The sequence below is a fragment of the Phyllostomus discolor genome, chromosome 12, assembly GCF_004126475.2.
Source record: "Phyllostomus discolor isolate MPI-MPIP mPhyDis1 chromosome 12, mPhyDis1.pri.v3, whole genome shotgun sequence".
Classification (NCBI taxonomy): Eukaryota; Metazoa; Chordata; class Mammalia; order Chiroptera; family Phyllostomidae; genus Phyllostomus; species Phyllostomus discolor.
The window spans coordinates 45,093,606-45,118,300 of record NC_040914.2 but is presented as its reverse complement, the minus strand read 5'-3'; the positions used below and the strand labels follow the sequence as shown (position 1 = coordinate 45,118,300).

General features: G+C 52.5%; 2 protein-coding genes across 2 annotated transcripts in view; one reads left to right on the top strand and one right to left on the bottom strand.

Annotated features, from left to right (window-relative positions):
• ETFA (electron transfer flavoprotein subunit alpha) overlaps nucleotides 1–8,136 on the bottom strand; it is a 48,663-nt gene extending 40,527 nt beyond the window's left edge. Inside the window, exons 1-2 of the mRNA XM_028502401.2 lie at nucleotides 7,961–8,136; nucleotides 149–295 (exon numbers count right to left, since the gene is read on the bottom strand). Coding sequence (XP_028358202.1) covers nucleotides 149–295; nucleotides 7,961–7,999 — 186 coding nt within the window. The 5' untranslated portion in view covers nucleotides 8,000–8,136. The remainder of the gene's footprint in view (nucleotides 1–148; nucleotides 296–7,960) is intronic.
• Nucleotides 8,137–18,405: 10,269 nt separating this feature from the next.
• On the top strand, nucleotides 18,406–23,401 carry ISL2 (ISL LIM homeobox 2). The gene is made up of 6 exons (XM_028502342.2): nucleotides 18,406–18,618; nucleotides 19,379–19,568; nucleotides 19,686–19,945; nucleotides 21,323–21,606; nucleotides 22,137–22,304; nucleotides 22,706–23,401. Exons 1-6 carry the CDS (start codon nucleotides 18,561–18,563, stop codon nucleotides 22,820–22,822), a joined length of 1,077 nt encoding a protein of 358 aa, XP_028358143.1. The 5' UTR covers nucleotides 18,406–18,560; the 3' UTR covers nucleotides 22,823–23,401.
• Nucleotides 23,402–24,695: the final 1,294 nt, after the last annotated feature.

The window sequence follows — 24,695 nt, the reverse complement described above, 5'->3', positions numbered from 1 at the left end:
ACACATAGTAATGGTTGTGACATTGGCCATTTAATGAGGATTAGAGCCCAGTTTGGGTTACAGTCCTCACCATAATTCTCTGTTGCCATCTTTCCCTGTCTCTTGATGGAGATTATATTTGCTATGATTGACCTTAAAAATTTCTCACCTTGTCACATTTGGTTCCAGCTATTAAGCAAGACACTTCACCTCCAAGACGTTTGGCTGCAGTGATGGCATTTAATGTAACGGGTGCTAGGGTATCATTTGCATGCTCGGCTATTACCAGGGTACTCTGAGATCGTAGCAATAAGGCCTAAAAAGAGGGAGAAAATGGAAAAGAATGTTATAATAGAAATATTTTTTATTGATACGTGCTTAACAATCAATTTTTCATTGATTGTTAAGCACGTATGCTTTAAAGAAAACTGTACACAACACTCAGTTACTCAGGTCTATAAATGTATTTCTGCAACACTTGATCAATAGCAAAAATTGGGCTATTGTGTCTATCATTGTATTACCAATATTCATACCTAATAAGAAAAATGCAAATTAGTGTTTTACTGTTAGAAAATTTTAAAAATTAGTTCAAAACAATTTTCCCACTAGCCTATGTTCAATGAGAAACTCAATATGTATAAATGTAAAATCCTTAAGCAGAAGATGTGACTATCAAAGAATTACCAATCCCACTCGCCTGCAGCGATGCTGCTAAAAACACAGTATATCCAGAAATAATGGCTCTGCAATCTCGCACTCACACTGACTTCTACTGCTTCAGATAAAATGCATTCAATATCAAAATAACTGATCATGTAAATCTGTCTATAAACCACACAGCAATTCTGCTGGGGTTTCAACTGTTCAAATATGCTTCCAAAATCAAAAAAGAAGCTTGTAGGAAAGCTTGTTGGAGCCGACCAGTATCTAGCCATATCTACTGTAGACTATCAAGAGACCACCAATAGTCTGTGGTCATCTAGAATGACTTCAAGCATCAGGACACAAAAATGAACGAGAAAGGTCCCTCCAATCAAAAATGTCAAGGGAAATATGGCTTGTTAACAAACAATTGTAAGACAGAATAATTTTTCAATTAACAAAGATACACAAAGAATTAGAGGATATAGGTCATAAAGTAGACAATCAAAAGAAAGTTTAAATGGTCCTGTCATGTGAAAAATGCAGAAGGGCACCACAGGCAGGAGGAGAGAAGCAAATGTTGGCACTATCTTTGTGGGAAATGGCAGTGAGAAAAAGAGACACTGATGATCGAATGGCATGGTAGTGTGGCTTCATTCAGTGATAACATTCGGATCTGGACCTGGAGTGAAAAGCATAATAAAAAATTGACCCAGCCCTGGCTGGTGTAGCTCAGTGGATTGAGTGCTGGCCTGAGAACCAAAGGGTTGCCAGTTCGATTCCCAGTCAGGTCATATGCCTGGGTTGTGGGCCAGGTTCCCAGTAGGAGTATATGAGTGGCAACCACACATTGATGTTTCTCTCCCTCTCTTTTTCCCTCCCTTCTCCTCTCTCTAAAAATAAATTTTTAAAAATCTTTTTTAAAAAATCGACCCAGACTTGGAAATTTCTAAGGAGGGTATGAATGAAGGAAAGGCAGGCACAGGTCTTTAATGGTGGTTAACATCTCATTTACAAAACACATTTTTTAATTTATTATATTGTAAACATCAATTGCTATATTTGAATATTCTTCAACTATTTATGAGCATAGCATCTAAGCATACCAATTTAAACAGTCTCTGTAGCACTTTGATTATTAATAATATATTATCGTAAACAATGCAAAGACCATCCTCTTAACTAAATTTCTGCACTCATCCTCAAGAAATGGGAGCTCCTTTTAGTACAGAAAGACCCTTCTGATTGAAAGTTGGCCTCATGAGTAGTTCTGCTTCCACAGGAGACTGAGCCAGATTCTTCTCAATATTCGACTAGTTAGGGGCTCCTCCTCCCCCAAGCTTCCTATCTCTACCACTCACCCCTCTACCTTGCTCTCCTCATGCTCCCCACTCTAGCCTGCCCCAATCAGATCCCCCCAACCTTCTCCTCAGCCCTCTAAAACCCCTCTGCCCCTTCTTGACCACAGTCCCAGAGCTAGGGGTCAGAGACTTGGCGGCACACCTCCACAGGTAGAAATGGTGAGGCAAGAGGCAGACCAACCTGAGGGTGGGAAGAGGAAGAGGACAGCATAGGAGGATATGACAAAGGAAGGAACCACTGCACTGGATATCAGTGGAGGACATTTCATGTGTTTTTTTCCTCCCTTTTTGTTTATTCAAAGGGTTCAAGGAAGGGGGGTAAATGAAATTTTTGTTGTTGCCAAATCAAGTACCTGTTTTATGACTTTTTCTTTTCTACAATAAAAAATTTGCCTTCTTACAGGAAGGCCTAGAAATCTTTATACACATTAAGATTCTTTTAACAAATTGCCAGAATTAGAAGTTATAGATCAAGAGGTAGGCATGCTTTTAATGCTGAATGACAATCCTGCTCTCCAAAGAAGTTAGAGCAAATCACAAGAATTCACAATTCCTGAGATAGAATGAAAGTTTAGAAAGCATATACCACACCTGTCCATTTTTTTATCCCCAGGGTCTAATACAACTTTTTTTTTCTAATAAATGTCTGTACAATTATATGGTACTTTTGTTTTTAAATCAGGAGAGCACAGTATCTTGTAAAGAACTTTGTAATTAGGACCCAATGGCATATTTTAATGACATAATTATTATTTAAATCTCATTTCACAAGAATTGCTAGTAAAAAACTATTACCGATATATATTAGACACTGAATTTATGTTTCACACATCATTTACCATAAAAAAAACATGAGATTTCCATCAACATTTGGTGAATCAATCCAAGATCTCATGGCATAAGGCCCATATTTCCTATAAATTATAGTTCTAGCAACAGATTATTTAGGTAGTTCTCCTAAGGAATCCTCAAGCTTTTTACTGGATTGGCCAAAAAGTTTGCTTAATTTTTTCTGTATATCTCTAGCAGCGCTTAGTTATCTTTAACTTCATTCAAAAACTTTTGTTAAATTGTATTGTAACAGCTGTCATATCAGCGTGCATTTAAAAAAGACATCAAAACTGGTGAATTTGGGGGCAGCCATTTTAATGCTGAAGATGGAAGAGGATATACAACATTTTCAGCATATTATGCTTTATTATTTCAGGGAAGGTAAAAATGTTACTGAAACACACACACACAAATTTGTGCAGTGTATGGAGAAGGTGCTGTGACTGGTCGAATGTCCAAAAGTAGTTTGCAGTTTTTTGGCACTATTGATATTTTGGCCAAATAATTATCTGCTGTGGGCTGTCTTATGCATTGGAAGATATTTAGCAACACCCCCAGCCTCCACTCACTAGAAACCAATAGTGGGAGACAGCCAACATACTCAAAATATCCAAATCAATAAAATTATTGGTGAAAATGAAAAATGTGTCTTATTTTACGGATAAAAACCACATGGACTTTTTGGCCAACCCAATAGAACTTCCAGGGGGAACGTAGGTAGATATGCATATGTATGTGCATATTAGAGGGAGAGTGTGCGTGCACATATATATCATCTTATTTAAAACTATAAAAACTCTATGATGTAGGTACTATTATTACCCTGAATTTATAATGAGGAAATTGAAGTTTAGTGGCTACAATAGCTAGGAAGCGGAGCCAGGTTAAAAGTCCAGGTTGTTGGAGCCCAGAATTTGGATTTTAAATTACCACTCACATTAAAGCACCATCATTTTTAGCAGTTCTATATATGGGTCAATCTTATAAGACTGCACTTAGCAAATACTCTCCTGCTTTTTAAAAAATAGTACTGGTCAAAAAGAAACAAAGACATCAAAAACCTCTCTTCCAGCTCAGAAAAGTTCAATAAACCTAAAATCCTACTTAAATAGAAGAGTGGTATAGAATACCACTAAAGACTCAAAAAGTACAGGTCCATTACTGAAAGGGTTTTTAAACAAAAGTCATTTTGTTATCTTACATACCATTCAGGTCCTCTTTTTTATGGAGAAAAGGAACGAAAGTCCTAAGTATTTCAAGATAACTATGGAAACACTAAATATAGTAACTACCCAGAAAGAAATCCCAATGTCTTCACAACCCTGCTACTTAAATCAAAATTAATTTATGCAGATTGTGTTGCTATAAATTATTGGTCCTCAGCCTTATCTGGGCCCTGAAAAGTACCTGGCAATGTTACCGTGACAGACTTGGCACTATCCATAGCCACTACTGCTAATACCCTCTTCTGATGTTTCTCAAACTGCTAAAACAGGCTGCTCCCTACTCTCAGGAGAGAGCCTCAATGCCTACTTCAGAGTGAAAACTGAAGCCATCAGAAAGGGCCTGCTTCCCCTTCCTGATATCCAACACAGAAATTCCTGCCCTATTGCAATGGAAGCTTTCTAAGCACTTCTGTGACCCTACCAAGAACAGTGCATAGACTTGTCAAATCACTAAAACACCTACCACATCACGCTTTTGGAGAACTTATCTAGACTACTGACTAGACTGAGTTACAAACAGTAAAACACATACCAGCCACATACCCTTATTTAAGGTATTGGCCTTTATGAGATACAAGCATACCTCACTTTATTGCACATCACAGACACTGTGTTTTTTAAATCTTTTTCTTAAAGATTTTATTTATTTATTTTTAGAGAGGGAAGGGAGGGAGAAAGAGAGAGAGAGAGAAACACCAATGTGTGGTTGCTGGGGGCCATGGCCTGCAACCCAGGCATGTGCCCTGACTGGGAATCGAACCTGTGATACTTTGACACTGTATTTTTACAGATTGAAGGCAAGACCCTCCATCAGCAATTGGCTTTACTTCAGATCTCTGGAACTGAACTTAGTCTCTGAGGTCTGCCTATAGTATAACTTCTTGAGAGCTGGGTTTAAAGGGGTTGTCCTTTCTCCACTTTCAGTGCCAAACTTCTTGAAAATAATGTGACCACGTACCAACTCTACTGCTCCACCTCTTTTTCTCCTTTACTCACGTAAACTGATTGTCACTTCCACTGCAAAACTGAACCGACCTCTTCAAAGTCACCAACAACCCATGTTATGGTTAAGTCCAGTGAACACATTTTGGTCCTTCTCTTATAAACCTTAACAGTTTTGACACTACTTTAGCTTTGCATTCTTTTAGAAGCAGCCAAGGAGATTTACTGCTCAGGAGTTCCACTGAGGCTTTAACTATATGTAGTAAACCACCAAAGGTATTAGTAAGACTGCCCCCCCCCCAAAAAAGCTAGAATCTAACTCCCTACTTTACCCATGTCCCCCACTATCTTTAAAAACTAAGTGGGGTAAGAAGGGGGTGGGTGTGAGGGTCTTTTTGCTTCTTTACTCAAAAATTTAAGAGCAGGAATAACCTATAAAATATCTTCAGGTTCTACCAAAAAAGATATAAAGTCACCTAATCCCTATTTTAACATACATTTTGTAATGAAATGTATATTATATTTATGTACTTAAATAACTTACTTTAACCTATATAGTGATAAAATATGGTAACTTTTAATGATGAGTAGAAATGACATTGAATATTAAAAACAGTCAATTTACTTCAATTTAAAAAACAGACAGGCCCCTTAGCAGACACATTGGCAGGCAGCATAATTTTACAGAATTCACCTCACGCAATAAATCTTTTAAAACCACATCAAAATTGGCTCGCTTTCTTCTTTCAAAAGAAATTAAAATTTGCATGTGAATTACAGAGTTCAATCTCATTCATCAACATGAACCATGGACTCTGAAAAATGTCATGTTCCTCCACATCAGTTTCACGGCTTCTGAATTATTACAGATAGGCCTCTCTGTCTGACAATGAACACAGTAACAGGGACACTCAAATGACCTTGACGTGTTGCTTCACTTTCCCCTCAGTGTGTCCCCTGGCTCTTCACTGTACCTGTAAAATGCCACCTTCTTTCACAGATGTCACTGAGGAGCTCCCCCCAAAGATGAAGCACTTTGCTCAAGGGCACAAATAACTAAAAACTGGAAATGAACTTAGATACCAAATGCAAGTCACTCAATTTACATTCTAACAGTTCAAGGTGTTCCCACCCCTCAGTTGTGGTAAAAAACGAAATTTATCACCCCAATCATTTTTAAATGTACAGTTTAGTAGTGTTAAATTCCAAGACTGAGGATTTCAGATAAGCAATTTTGACTTAAGAACGCCATAAATACAAGTTAAAGAGCAGCCAAAGTGAAGAGACTCCCCCTTTAGAAGTATGGGAAAACCTGAGCATCAACAATTTTAAGAGTAACTTGAACAATTAAAATAAAATACAAAACTTAAGAGTGATAATGGGTTATAACCCACTAAATAAAACGAGGATCCGTAAGTCCGTAGGTAAATATATAAACGGGCAAGAAGGAAATGTTCCTCCTTGCAACAGAAGGCTAATAAATGCAGAAGGAACGGTGAAACCGGAGAAGGCACCGTCTCACATCATCACGGCGATCACCGCTCCTCGGGCAGGAACCACCACCAGGTGGTAAATGAAGGGCAGCGGAGGGGGGGCTGAGGAGCTACACAGTCTCAACGCGTCTCCCCGCCCAGCAGTTAACAATCACGAGGGGAAACACTTGAGTCAACTAAGGTTACTGTCTCCGAACCCCTGAAACTAACCAAATAACTACACTGAATGTAAACTGTAACTGAAAAATGAAACTTTAAAAAGCTTATAAAAAACCGGGCAGAGAAAGACAAATACCAATGATAATAATAATAGTAACACCCCCCCCCCCTCATGTCAGCTCCACGAAACGAGTCCTAAATCCTCGCCATCACGGTTATTTCTTTCACTTGGGCCTGACCCCGCGCCTGCCCACGCAGCCGCCTCCCAATTACTGCACAGCTGAGTCCTTTTTGCGGGTCCGGCTCTGACACCTGGAATTTGCCCAAACCCACGGCTTGAACTTGTGGGTCTAGATCCCCTGACTGAAAAAACAAACAAACAAACAAACCCTCCTGGGGGTGACGAATGAACCCCGACCTGAGGGAAGCAGGGTTGACCTCTGGGGCGGGGGTTCGGGAACTTTTCCCACGCAACAAGAAACACACACAAGGAAGGGCCCACGGATGCCCAGAAGGACCGCCCGCTGGGTGTCCCCGGACGAAGACCCCGCGGCGGGCGGGGACGCAGGAGGCCCAGACAGGAACACGCCTCAGGGAAGTCTCTGGCCCGGGGAGCAACCCCGTGTTTCCCCGGGACCTGACCGTCAACTAGGAAACTCGACGGGAACCGCAGCGTACCCTGACTGCTCCGAGACTTCTGACCCGTCCGCTTCCCACGCCACGCGGCCCCGCAGCGTCAGGTGTTCCCCCTCAGTCCCTCCCACGACCGCGGACACAAGGGCGGTCAGCTCGCCACCTGTCGCGGACGAGAGCCCCGGAACGCGCCGCCGCCACCCCGCCCCCCCCCCGGGCGGCCGGCAGGTCCCAGAACCCCCGCCCCCTCCGCCCCACACCTGCGACTGGACTCGAGCTGCCGCACGCGCCCGGTGAAAACGTCAAGTTCTTCCAGAAACGTCGGCTTCCCGGCCGAATTCCGCCTTTCAACTCTCCGCGGGAGAGCAGGCCGGCGGCGGCCGGCCCCTCCCCCCGGGACGCGGCCGCCCGCCCCGCCACCTGTGGAGAACCGGGCGCCCGGAGAGGAGCAGGGCGCAGGCGCACGCTGCCCCCGCCCCCCCCCCCGGGTCACCGGCCGCGGCCCTCGACCCCGGCCCCGCGCGGCCGCCCCGGACTGAGGGGCCCGAGGCCGGGAGGCGCGGGGCCTGCCAGCGCGAGGGCCGGTCAAGTCTGTGGGAGCCCGTGACCTTCGCCGACACGGGCACGGGACCGGCAGCTTGAGGGGCCGTCCCCGCGCCCAGCCGGGCCCTCCTCTGCAGGGAAGCCTCACCGACTGCTGCAGCCGCCTGGTTGCCGCCGCTCGGAACATGGTCGCCGCTCCCGAACGCCTCAGGCAGCCCCGGCCTCACGGTAGCAGGACGCGCACCAGGCGGCTCGGCTTCAGTCAGTCGCGGCAACGCTCGCGAGACGCGCAAACGAGAGCGGACGCCACGGGCGCGCTGCACGAGCTCGCGGCTTTCCTCGGGCAGCCGGGTAGCCAACGGGAACGGCGGAAAGTTAGGGGCGGAGCTTGGGAGTGGGGCAAAGGTGAGGCTATCCTCCGCGCAGCCAGCCCCGCCCCTGCGCCGATGACGTCATCTCTCTGGCTCCCCGCCCTCTGGTGTCCGCCCCTCTCGCTCCTCGAAGTCGCGAGCGCTCCACCTGTAACCCAGTTTCCAAGTACGGGGAATGTGCTGCATCCGGGGGAAGCTGCATAAGGTGTTGCACTTTGGGTGGCAAACACAATACAATGTTACAGATGGTGTATTACAGAATGGTACAGTTGTAACCCACATAATGTTCTAAACAATGTAACCCCGATAAATTCAATTAAAAAAAAAAAAGATGTTGACCTCACCAGAATCCGGAGAAAACATACGAGCAGACATAGTCCTTTATGAGCCGAGGGATTCACCGAATGGGTGGTATTTGAATTGGGACCTTGCGGACACAAACAGGGAAAGAGGGAGGCGGGAAGGTGCAAGGACTAGTAGCAGGCCTCTGTGCCGCCAGGAGAAGGAGACACGGCTGGAGCTGCGGCTGGAAGAGTGGATTCCGAAAGGTGTTGAATAGGGGTGCAACTTGGGGCCCCATCCTCGCCCTTCTCTGTGTCCACTCTCTTATCCCTGGGCGGTCCCCCCGCCCCGCCCCGACTTCTGCCTGTCTGGACAAATCTGTTGCATCCACAAAATCACCTCCCCAGAATCTCCTCTAAGTTCCTGAACATCTCAAACCCACATGTCCACAAAGTAAGTCCTCTCATTTTTTTAAATACATGATTCGAAAGAGCCAGTAATTTAACTGTTACTAGTTACAAAGGTCTTGGAATACATCTCACACACCAACCTCCACCCACCCGTTTTCAGGACTCCGTGAGTGAGGAGTTGCTTCACACCTTGGCTGAACATGCTTAACAACCCTCAGTTCTCGCTGTTACCCATAGACACTGGCTCAAAGTCACCACTTTCCAGAGCTGCTCCAGAATTTCTGTGTAAGTGTTTTGGGGACAGCAGTCTGGCTAGATGAGAGACCCAGGGATTTGTCTTGAAGCTCCATTTGCACAGCAGGCCCACTTTTCCACTTAAAATTTGGAAGCTGCTGGAGACTGGACCCCAGGCTACTGCTTCCGGGTGGTCTCCCCCTCTGCTTCAACATAGGCCACATAGAAATGGGACTATATTCTTCTTTTAAATGTTTTTATATTTCTTATTTATTATAACATTTTTAAATTAGCACCTGAGGACATTTTTCATTGCTTTAGAGAGAGAGGAAAGGGAGGGAGGGAGGGAAGGAGGGGAAGAGAGAGAGGAAGACTGACATTCATGTGAGAAGGAAACATTGATCGGTTGCCTTCAGTAGGTGCCCCAACTGGGGATTGAACCTGCAACCTTTTGTTACTCGGGTCGACGCTCCAGCCAGCCACATCAGCAGGGTGGGCCCATAGTCTTAAAACTGGCTTCATATTTTCAAGGCTTGCCTGTGTTCTCAAGAAGAAATTATTTTACCATAGCATTCCGCCTTTCTAAATAGAGCACATGAAAACGGACCAACCTTCTTAGCCATGTCCACCTACAGGACTTCTTTCTTTGTGCCAAAAATATCTGCAGATGATTTTAATAGTGCCTCTTGTGGATTCTCCTTTCAACTTATCTGTTCCTTCCCATGTGTTGTCATTTCTCTGTTTGAAAATCATGACCGTAAAACCTCGAACATTTATGGGTTATACAAACAGCTTCCCTTGGTATATTTTTAATAATCTCTGCTCTTATTTTTACCAGATGTTGAAATCCCAAATGATAACAGAGTGAGAAACTTTAAGGGTAAGATTATTTGAGCAGGAAAATGTGATGTTTTTGTTCAGAGATAGCAGTTGTCTGACCTGGGTTTGTTTCAAGTTTTTTCTACTTTTAGCTGAGATGTCTTAGAGAAATTCCTTAATTTCTCTGATCTTCTGTGTCTTCATTGGTCAGAGCACTGCTAGTGCCTTCCTTATTAGGGATCTGGTGGCAAATGCGAGAAATTATTTGTTGTATTAGTCATATATTGCTGTGTAACAAATTACTCCCACAGTGTAGCAGCTTGAAACAACATGTATTATCTTACACTGTCTCTGAGAGTTAAGAATCGTGGTGTGGCTTAGCTGGGTGGTTCTGGCTCAGAGTCTCTCACAACTGCAAACTACCAGCCATAGCTGCAGTCTCTGGACACTTGAGTGGGATTAACGATTGGCTTCCAAGCTCACCCATGTGGCTGTTGGCAGGAGACTTCAGTTCCTCCCCATGGGACCTATCCGGATGGCTTCTCCCAAAGGCCACGATCAGAGAAACCAACACAGAGAGACATAAGCTGCAGCCTTTTATATCCTAAGTTCCGTGGTGACACGTCATCATGACTGCTGTGTTCTACGGGTCACTCTAACCACTGCTGGTACAATGTGGGAGAGGACTACACAAGGGTGAAAATAACAGGAGGCAGGGAAAATCCAAAGCCGTCTTGGAGGCTGGCTGCCACCTATGTATAAAGCACCCAGCAGAACCACCTGGACACCACTAATGACATTTATTGAGCACTTATTATGTGCAGGCCCTCTTCTGGGCCCAGGAAATATCAAATAGGCAGTCCTTGCCCATAAGGGCTTGCATTCTAGAAGCCCATAGTAGGTGCTCAAAAAATATGTTTTCCATAGGCAGTAACATCTCTGATGTTTCTCTTAGCAATATTTTTTTCTGACATAGCTGCTCCGGCAAGGGGGAAAAAACATAAAGAAATGGGACTACATCAAACTAAAAAGGTTTTGCACGCAAAGGAAACCATCAACAAAACAAAAAGACAACAACCTGCTGAATGGAAGAAATTTGCCAGCAATACATCCAATAAAGGGTTAATGTCCAAAATTTGTCAAGAACTCACACAACTCAACATCAAACAACAAACAACCCAATTAAAAATGGACGTAGGAATTGAATAGGTACTTCTCCAAAGAGGACATACGGATGGCCAATAGGCTTATGAAAAGATGCTCAATATTGCTAATCATCAAGGAAATGCAAGTTAAACCCACAATGAGATGTCACCTCACCCCTTTCAGAATGCCTGTCAATAATAAATCAGGAAACAACGAGTGCTGGCGAGGATGTGGAGAGAAGGGAGCCCTCCGTGCACCGCTGGTGGGAAGCAGACTGGTGCAGACACTGTGGGAAACAGCACTGAGGGCCCTCAAAAAATTTAAAGTGGAACTGCTTCATGACCCAATGATTCCAATTCTGGGTATTTATCCAAAGAAATCCAAAACACTAATTTGGAAGAATGCACGCACCCCCTACGTTCATTGCAATGTTATTATTTACAATGGCCAAGACGTGAAAGCCACCCAAGTGCCCGGGGAAAAAACAAGTGGATAAAAAAGTTGTGTCCATTCATACAATGGAATGGTGCCATAAAAAAGAATGAAGTCTTACCATTTGTGACGGCATGGATGGGCCTAAAGAGTATTACGTTAAGTGAAATAAGTCAGGGGAAGACAAATACCATATGTTTTCACTTATATGTGGAATCTAAAGAACAAAATAAACAACCAAAATTGAAACTGACGTGTAGAGACAGGTTGCCAGAGAAGGGGGGGCCTGGGGGACTGGGTGAAAAGGGTGAGGGAATTGAGAAGTATAGGTTGGTTGTTACAAAACTCCCATGGGGATGTAAAGTATAGCACAGGGAATATAGTCAATAATACTGCAATAGCCATATATGGTGCCAGGTGGGTACTAGAAATATCAGGAATCACTCTGGAAAGTATACAATTGGGCTAACCATTTTGCTGGGCACCTGAAACTAACAGACGATAATAGTGAATATAAACTTTGAAAAATAAAGTCACAAAAATTTCACTGTTTAAAATGTGTATATATATGTTTTCTCCCCAAGAGAAAGAAAGAAACAAACAAAAAACTTCACAAAAGAAGACCGTGCTAATCAGAGATACAGACAAAATCGAGGACATTCACACTTGGGCAAGTAGGCAAACCCTCTTAAAATGTGACAATTCCAAGTTGGGACATTCTTTTGCAATTTTTAGTTTAGAGGATGAGAATTTATGAAGCAAGTTGATGGTGGCCACAGTCAAGCGAGGGGCATTGTTTTTCAAAAGTATTCTTCCGGAGCCTGGCTGCGTCTACAGGTGCCCTAACGAATAAGGCTCTGAAGTCCGGGGCTCCGCCCCCCTGTGCGAAAGTGATGGAGATGGAGACTTTATTTCCCTTGACTCATCTGCTGTCAATTTTGTTGGTGTTTAAAATGATGCACTTACAGCATACCAGGTGACCTTGAGTTTGACATCTTCTGGAACACACCCTGATCTTCTCCTGGTTTGTCCCAATTAGTGACATTTTGCTCTCCTGATACTTCTGTTAAAATATTCATATTTCAGGCTCTTCGAGGAGACATGTATGATTCATGGGATTAATGGCAACAGAACTCGCCTACATTATCAAATTAACCTTGCATGTCACGAGCCTGCATAATGCCGAAGTGAAGCTGGGCATGTCCACATAAATATTGAAGTCTTACTCTGAGCCTAATGAAACATGCCTATCTTCACAAATACCCACCTACAAAAATGGACACTGGGACTCTCACTGGCGCAGGTGCCCGAGAGACACCGACTGAGGTCCCACTGGGTGGCTGTCCCTCCCTCTAATGCCCTCCACCAGCCTTTTCAGGGCACCGACGACTCTGTGATTCGAGAGCTCTTGGCTGACAGGAGCCTGATACCATCTCCGGTGCCACAGGTTTAATGAAAGAGACTTGTCCCAGAGTCTACTCCTCTATGAGAAAGGGCAGGGGTCATGTCCTACTCGGCCTAGAAGAGGGATTCCTGGTGACATCCAGGATGGAGCCCTTAAGAACTAAATCACCACCCGGTCCCCAGGCCTCTCCACACTCCACCCCTCACCCCAGGAAACTGGGGCCAAGCAGATGCTCCAGGCCCCCCATGGTGTCCCCATGTGGATCTCAGTCCTGCCTTCCTGCTTTGCTGCCGGGTGGGGTGCATCCTCCTCGTTTTCAAGACTCTGCCCCGGTGGTTCCCAATCTTCATCCCAAGATGAAGTTTTTAGCATTTTGCAGCCCAGTGAGAAAAACCGGGACGATGTAATGAGTTTTTCACTGAGCGTAATAGAAAAGACTCTATTCTGAAACTGGGTTTTTCTTTTCTGGTGTTAATATGTTTCCTCCTACATGAAATTATGACAATAGATAGTAGTTGTATTTTTTTTTCACATGTTCCTTGGCATCATGGGACAGTGGTGGTCCCCCATGTGATGACTCTGTTGCTTCTCTCTTGGTTCCTGAGTTCCAGAAGCCTGAGAACCACTGTCATACAAAACCAGTTCCACCCCCACCTCACTCTTGAGGCCTTTCCTGGTTATTCAGGACTCACTTTATCTTTCTGTTAAAAAACATATATCAGTTTGGATATTTTCCCTCTAAAACCATAGTGTAGAGTCACAACAATTAATATTTTTTAAAACTTGCAAAGAACAGAAAACTGCTATAGTTCTCCTTCTTGGAGAAAATAAACTTAATCTGAAAGAGAGCCTTTGTTTGCATTTTTCTGAGACTATCACTTAAGTTTTAACAAAAATAGAGTTATTGTATAGGGCTATTTGGTTAAGTGGGGCCCTCTCTAGTTCACGGGGGTTCTCCTCTGTGCTCAGGTCTCTGAGCCCTGCCGCTCACTGCCACTTACTGCCTCCTGTGGCTCCTGGGCATTCCGGAGTCTGGGCCCATCTTCCCACCTGGAGCGAAACCCCTGGGGCCAGGGCCGCCCTGTGAGCGTCAGGCGGCCTCCTCTGCCAGCCTGGCTCGACCTCTTGCCCCTCGTAATGTTCACTCAGTACTCGATGGGTCTGCCAGCCTCTAGTCCCTGCTCGCCCTTGCTCTTTACAGCTGTGGGCACCAGGATTCGGCTAAGGGAGATGCGAGAGGAATGCCATTATTTGTTCTGAAGGTCTTTAGAAGCACAAGGCATCTCTAAAGTGGCTATAAATAATTTATATTGTCCATAACTCAAGCTGATCAAAATAGACCTCATCACCGTGATGCGGCAAAATCTGGTCCAAGCTGCCTTTCTGCTGCCTCCAGCCCAATTATCCGGATGAAGCAGATGAAACTGGGACTGGACACCCTCTGAATAGGATTAAGGCCCCTGGGCAGTCACATGGATTGCAATCTGTGTGCCGATTAGACATCGGATAATCCCGCCGGAGGAGAGCTGACAACCGGAATTCTATTACCTCACTTAGTATCTATTTTTGGAACCTGCTGGTGGCTACAGCCTCCAGAAGACGTTTTCCCGTGAAAGAGGATCCTTTAAAGGTTCCTTTGAAAAATGGTTGCTCAATGGACTTTGATTACAGCCAAGCATTTGAAGCCTTTCATAATTCCAATTTGTTTCAAGAGGACAAATACACCAAATAGGGCATGAGTGTGTTGGCCCTTGTGAAGAACACACACACACACACACACACACACACACACACATTCTAGCTTCTTATGAATGTGTGTCGGAAAGAATAAAAGATATCCTTCTAAATCTTTAAAATATTATGACAACTTTATGAAGATGCTTCCTCATATTTGAGAACACATAACGATAAACCATTTTTCACTCGTTTTAGTAAGAGAAAGGCAAGCATCTGTGATTAGTAAAGGGGCTGTAACCAGCTCCAAAGTCTATAAAACCTAAACCGGTAACACATCTGCACATCTCTGCGGATGGAGGAGCCGCCAGACTACTGAGAACCATTCCCAGGTCAGCCGGCCAGCTGGGTGGGGTTCCACCTTCCGGAAACACCAGGAAGATGCAAGTTTCCCAGAAGCCACCAGACACAGCTCCTTCCCACGGCCCCTCCCCTCCCAAGATCCAGGCCTGGTGGGTTACCCTGGCAGCTCCCTCCAGCATGGGATTCTAGAAGAAACAGAGGCCCCCATACGGTACAAGTGGGGGTGGGGGGAGGCGGCAAGGGGTCATTCTGTCGCCCTTGTGAAATGACCCTGCTGCGCCCCCTGTAGACAGTGGGTTTCTCACTGCAGGTGGATGTTGACACACGTCCACTACAAGTGAAGTGATAGAGGGGCGAGCAAGGCCGTTCCCGTCTGGACAGACTGAAGGAGCACAAGTTCGTAACTGGTCTCACGGACTAGTGGGTGTGAGTCTCAGCCCCCCTCTGAGCAGCTGTATTGATTTGTGATTGGTTTTGGTTTATTCGTCTCTGGGATGCCCGAGGGGCGGGGCCGGTCTGTGGGGATGATCCTGCGCTGTAAGGGAGACGGTCCCCGATGGCTCAGCCCAGGGCCCGGCCTGCAGCAGGTGCTCAGTGCCTGTCCGGGCCCGGCAGTGCACTGGCTACCTGTTTGCCCAAAGGGAGTTAGGTGGGGGGCAGGCAAGAGTGCCTGGGAGACAGCAGGCCTGGAGGCTGACCCGACCTGCCAAGCTCCTTCCTCTTCCCAGGCCTCAGCTGCTTTCTCTGAAACGTGGTGCCTCCCACCCCCAATCCAGCTCCCAGGAGCCTCTGGCAGGTGTTGATGTGAATGCCCAAGCCTCTTATGGTTTGTCAATACAACACCTCCAACTTCCCCGCAGAAAAGTCGGGGCCTAGGGGTGTCAGGCGGTGGGAAGATGGGGCAGGAGCCAGAGGAGAGGCCTGGTCCCCCGTCCCCAGGGACTCCGGCAGGAAAGCCCTGCTCTGCGCCCAGGCACCTGGGTTCCAGCTCCATCTCTGCCACTGACATGCTGGGGGACAGGTCACTGGACCTCCGCTTTCTTCCTGATACTCGGGGTGAGTATTCGTGCAGCAGCTCCCTCTGTGAGGGGCCTGTGTCGTGCCTGTGGCATCCCGACTGGGAGCGCCCCAGAGGTGAGGCGGGGTGTAAGGACTCCTCAGGCAGGCTCTGGAGACAGGGCGGTTCGAATCCTGGCTCCACTAGCAATGTTACTTATGACAAACTACTTAACTTCTCCCAGCCTCAGTTTTCTCATCTGTGAAATAGGGATACCTTTAACAGCAACTTCTTGCTAGAATTGTTTAGGATAAGGACAGCCATGTGTGAGAAGGTGGCCCAGTAGAGTCCAGTACGTTAGACATGATGATGAGGATGATGTGGATGATGATGATGATGATGAGCACCTAGGTTAGGTCCCGCGTTCCTCCCCACACATGTGATTCTATGAAAAACAGGAGAGAAAACAGCTCCGTGCAGGCGGAGGTCTCCTGGGTGGGTAAGAACGGGAAGGCGCGCCTGTGGTGCGTGGGTGTGGGTGCGCAGGTGCAGCCGAAGGAGCTGCCTGGGCCCTGGTACACACAGGCGCCGCCCACAGCAGAGGCACCGCGCGCAGAGAGGCCCCCAACCTGAAGATACAGCCAGAATGATGGTCAGCTACCACAGTCAGCACGGTTCGCGCACTCACCTACGTGCCAGCTTTTGTTCTAAGCCTTGTCCAGAGAATAGTTTAATTCTCACAATAGCTGTTGTGAGAGGTAGCTATTAATCTCATCCCCCATTTTACAGATGAGGACGCTGAGGAACAGAGAAGTAAAATCATGAGCCCGCGGCCACAGTGGCCTGGCGCAGACACCCGCACAGACGCCCGCCTCTCTCTCAACCTCGCAGCATCCTCCCCACCCCCAGCCTGCCGCAGCACATTCCACAGGAGCGCCAGTGGCCAAAGACGCAAGAAAAGGCCTGTTTTGGCACAGCGCTGGGACGCTGTGCGTAAGAACTGGACCCTGAAGAAGCCCAGACGCTCCAAAGGCGGTGGCGGTGCTCAAAGCCTCGGGAGACTACAGACCGAGCGGCCCGGGGCGCGGGGGCGCGTGGGCGCTCGCCCACTGTGCGGCGGGTCGCCAGGGAGCAGAGATTTCTGTGCGCCCCGAGGCCTGGCCCCGGCTCTCCGCAAAGCCTCTCCCCGCGCCCTTGGCTGCAGCCATGCCCGGCGCGCAGCCCGGAGCTCGAGGCCAAGCCGCTTTAGGTGTTTAGCAGAAGGGCTGAGGGGCCTGCAGAGACCGGGGCCCGGCTGCGGGATCCGAGGGAGATGGGCTGTCACCCGGCGCTCACAGCGCCCCGTCCCGGCGCGCACCAAGTCTCCGCATCCCTTTTAGGAGGAAAAAAAAAACCTGCCACCGCGGGCCAGTCTTTATAATTCACGGGCTCTCCTCGAACACTCCCAAACAGAACCCACGGCGGCGTCTTTGAAAGAGAGAAACGCCTGGACTCTGCAGCGAAGCCGCGGGCTCTCCGAGGAAGGACCGACCGCCCGGCGCACCGCGACTGTGTCTGGATCACTTGCTTTTACGTTGGTTTGTGAAGTGAAACAGAAGAGTTTATAAAAATCGTTAATTCTGGAAGTGGGAAACACACCCGACCCCAGCATTATTTCCAGAAGGAGCTGTGCTGTGGGGCGGGGGGGGGGGGCGAGGATGGAGGGAGTCAGTGTCAAAACACCACCCCACCCCTCCCCCGAAGAGAGAACGCGAGTCAAGGCTGGATGGAAGAGGGTCCGGGAGCGCCTTCGGATTCCAGGCGCCTGCGTTCCCCACCCAGTGCTCCGACTTGGAGAAGTTTTCCCCAGGCGGCCGGTGGGGAGTCTGAGTTTATCCACGCTCCTCCTCTCCCCCCAGCCCCAGCCCCTGCCCCGCGTTAGGTCTCGGCCCTCCCTCACCGCCCTGGACCCCGAGAACAAAGGAGCAGGAGAGGAGAAAGGTGACCCGCAGGACGGCGGAGGTCCTGCCCAAACACACCGCTCTTTTCCCCAGCGCTGGTCCCGAAAAAGTGGATTTTTAATTTTTATTTTATTCACGAAAGGGAGCATTTACAGGCGAGACGCCCTGCACTCCCCAGGTGTCCATCCCCGCCCTCCTGCGCGCCCGCGAAGGCGCTCCGACCGTCCAGCAGGCAGCGCAGGGCGGTGGACTCCGGTCTAGCCGAGACGCCCGGCCCCGGCCCCGGCCCCAGCCCCCGGCCCGGCCCGGGCCCGGGAGGCTCCCAGGAGATGTCGGGGAGGGGGCTGCGCTCCATTGTTCGCTCCGGCCAATCAGGTCGCCCCTTTCCCTGCAGCCAATCCCGGGCCACCCCCGCCTCCCACCCGGGGCGCCCGCCCACCCGCGGCGGCCGGCGGGTCCCCACCGCCGCCCCGCACCCTGGTTCTGGGGAGGCTGGTGACGCCGCAGGGCCCGCCCCCGCCCAGCCCGGCGACTGCGTGCTGACGTAATGCGGCGTGCGGGCCGGTGCGGTCGGTCTTGCGAGTCCGCGGGGCCGGAGTTAGTTCGCAAAGAGCCGGCGGGGCGCGCGACCCCCGTCCTCCGCCCGGCGCACTGTCGGCCCACGCGTCCGTCTGCATGGTGGATATCATTTTCCCGTATCCTTCCCTGGGTGCTATGGGGGACCCTTCCAAGAGTAAGTCTTCTCGGGGCGTGGGTGCCGGCGGGTTTGTGCTGAACGTGCGCTATTTCTGCTGCAGGAGAAGGAGGATCGGATGCTACAAGTGGCTGCTGTGGGACAGGGCGCGGGGCGGCGGAGAGCCGCGCGAATGCTCCCCTCCAACGGGGCGCCTCATCCGTCGGCATCCTGCTGTTTTAATTCATAATCAAATCCTCTTTCTCCAGCCGGCGAGGCTGGCCGCGCGGGCTGCGAAATCGGCTTCTGTTTTGCGCTAAGGCGATTCGATGGGGTTCAGGGGTGCGGGGCTCTGGCCGGCCGGCTGGTCTTTCGGTTCTTCCGAACAAGGACTGTTTGTCCACCTCGATCTGGGACATTTAAACCGAGAAATGTCATCGAGGAGGCGAGCAGCCGGTGCGCACGCCGGCATGTGGTCGGGGCTGCGGGCGCCGCCAGGGGAGGGAGGCCGGCGACCCGCTCGGTGCGGACGCGGGGGGTCCGCAGGGTTTCCGTGTCCGTGGACTCTCTTCTCGCCCGCGACATCAGCATTTAGCAAAGCACGAAATCGATAAAACGACTGTATCCAAATGAATGTTATTAAATTGTGTGTTTTTTGGTGGGGGGGGGCGGGGAGGGAAGGCTTTACAAATTGTTTTGTTTTGTTTTTCGTTCCCAATTTTCCGGACCTTTAGAAAGTCCGCCTCCTTCTCCTTGCCGGGCGGGCCAGGGCGGCCGAGGCGGGTCTGCAGCCGGGCCTGACTCGAGCCCTTCCCGGCAGAGAAGCCAGGCACAGCCACGTGCGTGGGCTGCGGGAGTCAGATCCACGACCAGTTCATCCTGCGGGTGTCCCCCGACCTCGAGTGGCACGCCGCCTGCCTCAAGTGCGCCGAGTGCAGCCAGTACCTGGACGAGACGTGCACGTGCTTCGTGAGAGACGGGAAAACCTATTGTAAACGGGACTATGTCAGGTGAGGCTTCGGGGACCCCGGGGACGCCGGGAACCGGCCCTCGGGACGGCGGCCCGCACCCCAGCGAGCGTGGCCTGGAGTCCCGAGGGCCGCTGACCGCCCGCCCCGCGTCCTCAGGCTGTTCGGCATCAAGTGCGCCAAGTGCCAGGTGGGCTTCAGCAGCAGCGACCTGGTGATGCGCGCGCGGGACAGCGTGTACCACATCGAGTGCTTCCGCTGCTCCGTGTGCAGCCGCCAGCTGCTGCCCGGCGACGAGTTCTCGCTGCGGGAGCACGAGCTGCTGTGCCGCGCCGACCACGGCCTCCTGCTCGAGCGCGCGGGAGCCGGCAGCCCGCGGAGCCCAGGCCCGCTCCCGGCGCGGGGCTTACATCTGCCAGGTGAGCTGCGTCCGCGGGAGGCCGCGTGCGGAGATTTCCGCGCGGGGACTGGAAGCTGTGCCATGTGCGTTTCTGGGCGGCTGCAGAGCTGCGTGCCAGGAACGCGGCTGGGTGTCCGTGCGGGGAAACCGTCTGTGGATTCCCGTGAGCCTGGATGCGTGTAGGAGCGTGCGCGCGCGTGTGGAGAACCCTGTTCTCCGTTAGGACACGTGGGCCGCGGGGCTAGAAGCAGGAGCAGTGGCTGCCGGGCCGGGAGCGACGAGCGCCGGGCTGGGCTCGGCCTGCCAGGCGGCTCCAAAGACCAAGCACCCGACGCAGAGCGGGTGTGTGTGTGTCTGTGTTTTCGGGCCCAGTTTGATGTACGACTTAGCGAGATGCTCACCGGTGGGCAGGAGTGGGACCCCAGGACACCCCCGCGCCCGCAGGGGATGCTGTGGGTCCTGGTGAGGCCGAGGGCCTGTGCGGGAACGCGTCCCCGGGCCCGCGGCGTCCGCGGGTGCGGGGTGGTCTGGCACTGCGCCTCCCGTCTCTGCCCTCCTTTTCCTCCCCTTTACAACGACTCGCTCGGGCTGGACGAGCTGTTTGTAAATGTCCGCAAATCTCTGTCGGGGAGGGGTGGAATACCCCGAGTCATTGCGGCAGGAACCCGCGGCTGTGCAGGCCCAATGCGGACGCGGGTGTGAAGCAGGATGGGGCCGGGGCCGGGGCCGGGGCCGGTGCACTGCGGGCTCGGACCTGCCTTTTGCCTGTCGCGGGCCGCGGGTATCGGGGCCTGTCCACCCGGGTGGAGAGAACCCAAGGCCGGGCGAGGGCAATGCAGTCGAAGGCTGGGCGGGGAACCCTGGAGCCTTGAGGGAGGAGCTGCGCCCAGACCCGGGGTCCGCGGCCGGGCCCCTGTACGGGGGGGGGGGGGGTAGGGGGGAGCCTCTGGAGGGCCCCGGGGAGCGGCAGAGAAGCCCCCAAATCCGAGCAGCACGGCGCAGGGGCTCCGCAGGACTCCCTTCCCTCCACAGCCAGGCCCCGGGGAGGGGGGGCGCCTCCATCCCGTTCCTGCGACTCCCGCACTTCTCCGGAGGGCGACCCCGGCCCCGTCCCCGGCCCTTTGGGTCCCCGCGGGCACCCGAAAGTCTAGTGCGTGCGGGAGGCTCAGGCCGCGGCGGCCACCTCTGCGCTCGGGGAGGTCGCTCCGCACTGCGGGTCGGGACTCGGGAAGGGGCACCGCCTTCCGGGTGGGGCGAAGTGACGGGAAGGGAGGCCAACGACACAACGAAATCGCAGAATAAAACAGAACCGAAGCGGGGCGGAGGGCTCGGCCGGCGGGCGGGCGGGGCGCGGGGCCGACCGAGTGTCCGCTCACCGCGCGCCCCTTCCGCGCAGAGCCCGGGTCCGGCCGGCAGCCCGCGCTGCGCCCGCACGTGCACAAGCAGGCGGAGAAGACGACTCGCGTGCGGACGGTGCTCAACGAGAAGCAGCTGCACACGCTGCGGACCTGCTACGCCGCCAACCCGCGGCCCGACGCGCTCATGAAGGAGCAGCTGGTGGAGATGACCGGCCTGAGCCCGCGGGTCATCCGCGTCTGGTTCCAGAACAAGCGTTGCAAGGACAAGAAGAAATCCATCCTCATGAAGCAGCTGCAGCAGCAGCAGCACAACGACAAGACGGTGAGGGACCGTGGCCAGAGCGGCGGCGGGCTTGGGTGGGGGGCGGCGGGCTCGGGCTGGTGCCGCTTGTGCGCGCCCTGTGCTGGGCAGGCTCTGGGGAAGCGGGGGAACGGGACGCCCCGGAGGGCTTGTGCCTGTGCCCTCAGCGCAGCGCTTTCTGTGGAACTCAGGGCTCCTTAGATTTTGTGTCTGAGCTCGGGTCTCCTTGCCCCCGCGGCCGACCTGAGTTGGGGTCGCCGGAGCTCAGGTCGGGCTGGTCGAGTTCCCCGCACCTGGCGAGGCTGCGTTCCCTTGGCCTGTGGCTCCCGGCACGGAGACCGGCCCGTGGTGGCGGATTTGCGGGCCCGAGGTATCTTTGCAGGGGAAGGAGGGCTCCCCAACCCGGGTGCGGTCGCTCGCGCGTCTCCCCGCAAACCGCTTCAGCCCGCAAATGGCGAGCCAGTGCCCGGGGCCTCGGTCTCAAAGGTGGCGGGGAAACTCGGGACCTAACCGGAGCGCGCCCCGCCCCCCTACTTCTGCTTGTCCCGAAGAGCCTGCAGGGACTGACTGGGACGCCGCTGGTGGCCGGCAGCCCCATCCGCCACGAGAGCGCCGTACAGGGCAGCGCGGTCGAGGTGCAGACGTACCAGCCGCCGTGGAAAACGCTCAGCGAGTTCGCGCTGCAGAGTGACCTGGACCAACCCGCCTTCCAGCAGCTGGTGAGGCCCGGGCCTGCGCGAGCCACCCCAGGACTCCGGCCTGGATTTAGCGATTTAAGCCAGGGCCGGGTGGGGGTGGGGGTGGGGGCTTCCCGTGGGTGACCTGCTGGGACAGCCTGAGGCCGTCGGGTGGCTGGGGGGTGGGGCGAGGCTGCATCCGCACCCTGCACCCCTGCGCGCAGTTCGCTGCAAACCAGATCTCCCTGGATTAACGCGCTCGCGGGAGAGGTCGAGGGACGAACCCGCCCGCAAACCCCGCCCTAACACCCCTGAGTGCGCTTGGGGACCCGTCCGCCGTCTCCGGAGGGCTTGCTCCCAGCCTGCGGCGCGTCCCCAGGGGGGCATCCTACCCGGAGCCCCGGCCCGGACGCGTCCTCACCACCCCTACCTGGTGCCCCCAGGTCTCCTTCTCTGAGTCTGGCTCCCTGGGCAACTCCTCTGGCAGCGACGTGACCTCCCTGTCCTCGCAGCTCCCCGACACGCCCAACAGCATGGTGCCGAGTCCGGTGGAGACGTGAGGGGATCCCCAGCCCGCGGACCGCGCATGCTCCCTGCATGAGACTCGCCCGCGCTCAGGCCTCGCCCGCCGACAGCTCTCGCCTTTGTAATTGTTATTATTGTTATTTAAAGAGGAAGGACAGAGAGAAGCGTCCAGAGGGCCGCGGGCGCCAGGACGCACCACCGGCGTTCGCCAGGCTGGAGAACCCCGCTCGGAGGACTTGTGTTTTCTCAGAACCAGAATTTGGGATTTACTAGCGTTGACCGGGCCCTCTCCTCTCCCCGCGGCCCCGCGGCCCCCCAGCGGGGGGAGGACGGGCCAGCCGCGAGGAGCAGACCTCAGCCCCCCAAAGCGCATGATTGCCGGAAAGAGTAGGCACGAGCCTTACCTTGAGCAATGTCTAACTTATCAGTCGACGGAGCACAGAGCGTGTGAGCCTTGACGAACAGAACGTAAGTTATTGTTATTTATTGTACGAACGGCCAGTTCATAGCGCGACGAATATTTTCATCTTAATAAAAAAATAATAATAAAGAATAACCGGATGCGAGGCTGCTCCTGTGTGCTGCGGGCGCCGCGGGTCGGGCCCGGCGCAGGCGTCGCGCCTCGCCGCCGCCCCGCGTGTCCACGCGAGACCGCCCGGCAGGGATTGGGCGCCGCGCGCTGGGCGGCCCCGCGAGGATTGGATACCGTGCGCAGCTGGGCCCGGCGGGGATTGGACGGCGTGCGAGGGGGCGGGGCTGCGTCCCTGCGCCCCGCGTGCGCGGTGCTGCGCGCGAGCACAGCGCCCCCTCGCAGACCAGACCCTGGTCCCAGGAGCGCGCGCGACGGGCGGGGCCGCCCCGTTCTGGCGGGAAGCTCCGTGGCCGCCGTGGGGCGCACTCGGGCCTGAGGTCAGGCTCGCAGGGGGCGACTGCGGTTCCCGTAGCCCCCTCATTGGCTGGGTCGCCGGGGCCCTCCTGTGGGTCTGGGGCCCCCACGGGCTGGGCGCGCGGGGTGTCCTGGCCGCTGCTCGGGGGTCTCGCCGGTTATTAATTCTCGTCTAGACGGAGGACAGGCGCGCGGCGGCCCCTTATCTGCTCCGGCATCACCTGCAAGCGATACAGCGCGGGAGCCACAGGGCCCCGCCGGCCGCGAGCCCACCAGAACCAGTCTGGCGTGTCTTTGGTTTATTTTCTTTCCAGACCCGAATGCAGGGGCGGGGATGGCCCAGGTCACTCGGTGTGACATTTCAAACCCTGCCACTTGTTTTCTTGAAAACTGGCTTTAGAGGTCGCAGGAAATAACCGAGAGATACCGAATCTCCAGCAGCCCCGGGCGAGCACACAAAACGCAGGCTCAGGTTTTACCCTTCAAATATTTAACCCTTTGGCAGCCTCACTGGTGGGCGCGCGAATGCCAGTGCCCAGCCAACCCTCTGCTCTGGAAGGACCTCTGCATCGGGGTTCCGTTCCCTTGCCCCTCACGTTAAAGGACCCACAAGTATATCCTTATTCGCCCAGGACAACGCCCCGTGTCCTGTCGCCTTCTTAGGCCAGGTGACGAAAAATGTGCCTGAGGGGCACCTGGGGTCGCGGGACAGAGGAGCAGATGCCTTCTGTTGAAAGCCCCGGGCTGCGTGGAGGGCCCGAGGCCAGGGAAGGTTTTCCCAGCAGAGCTGACGGCAGGATTCCGTCATCCCTGCTCCGTCCACCCCCACCCCCCACCTCGCTGGAGATGGAAGGCTGAAAGACTGGCTGGCAATTATTGAAAGAAAGTGGGGGGAGGTGTGGAGATGGGGCCACATTTCTGTTTTGCTTCCTGAAACTGAAGGTGATGCTAGCACAAAAATTAAGGAGAACATCCTCCTTCGGGATTTAGATAATGGTGCTGCAAACTTACAGATAAGGGGG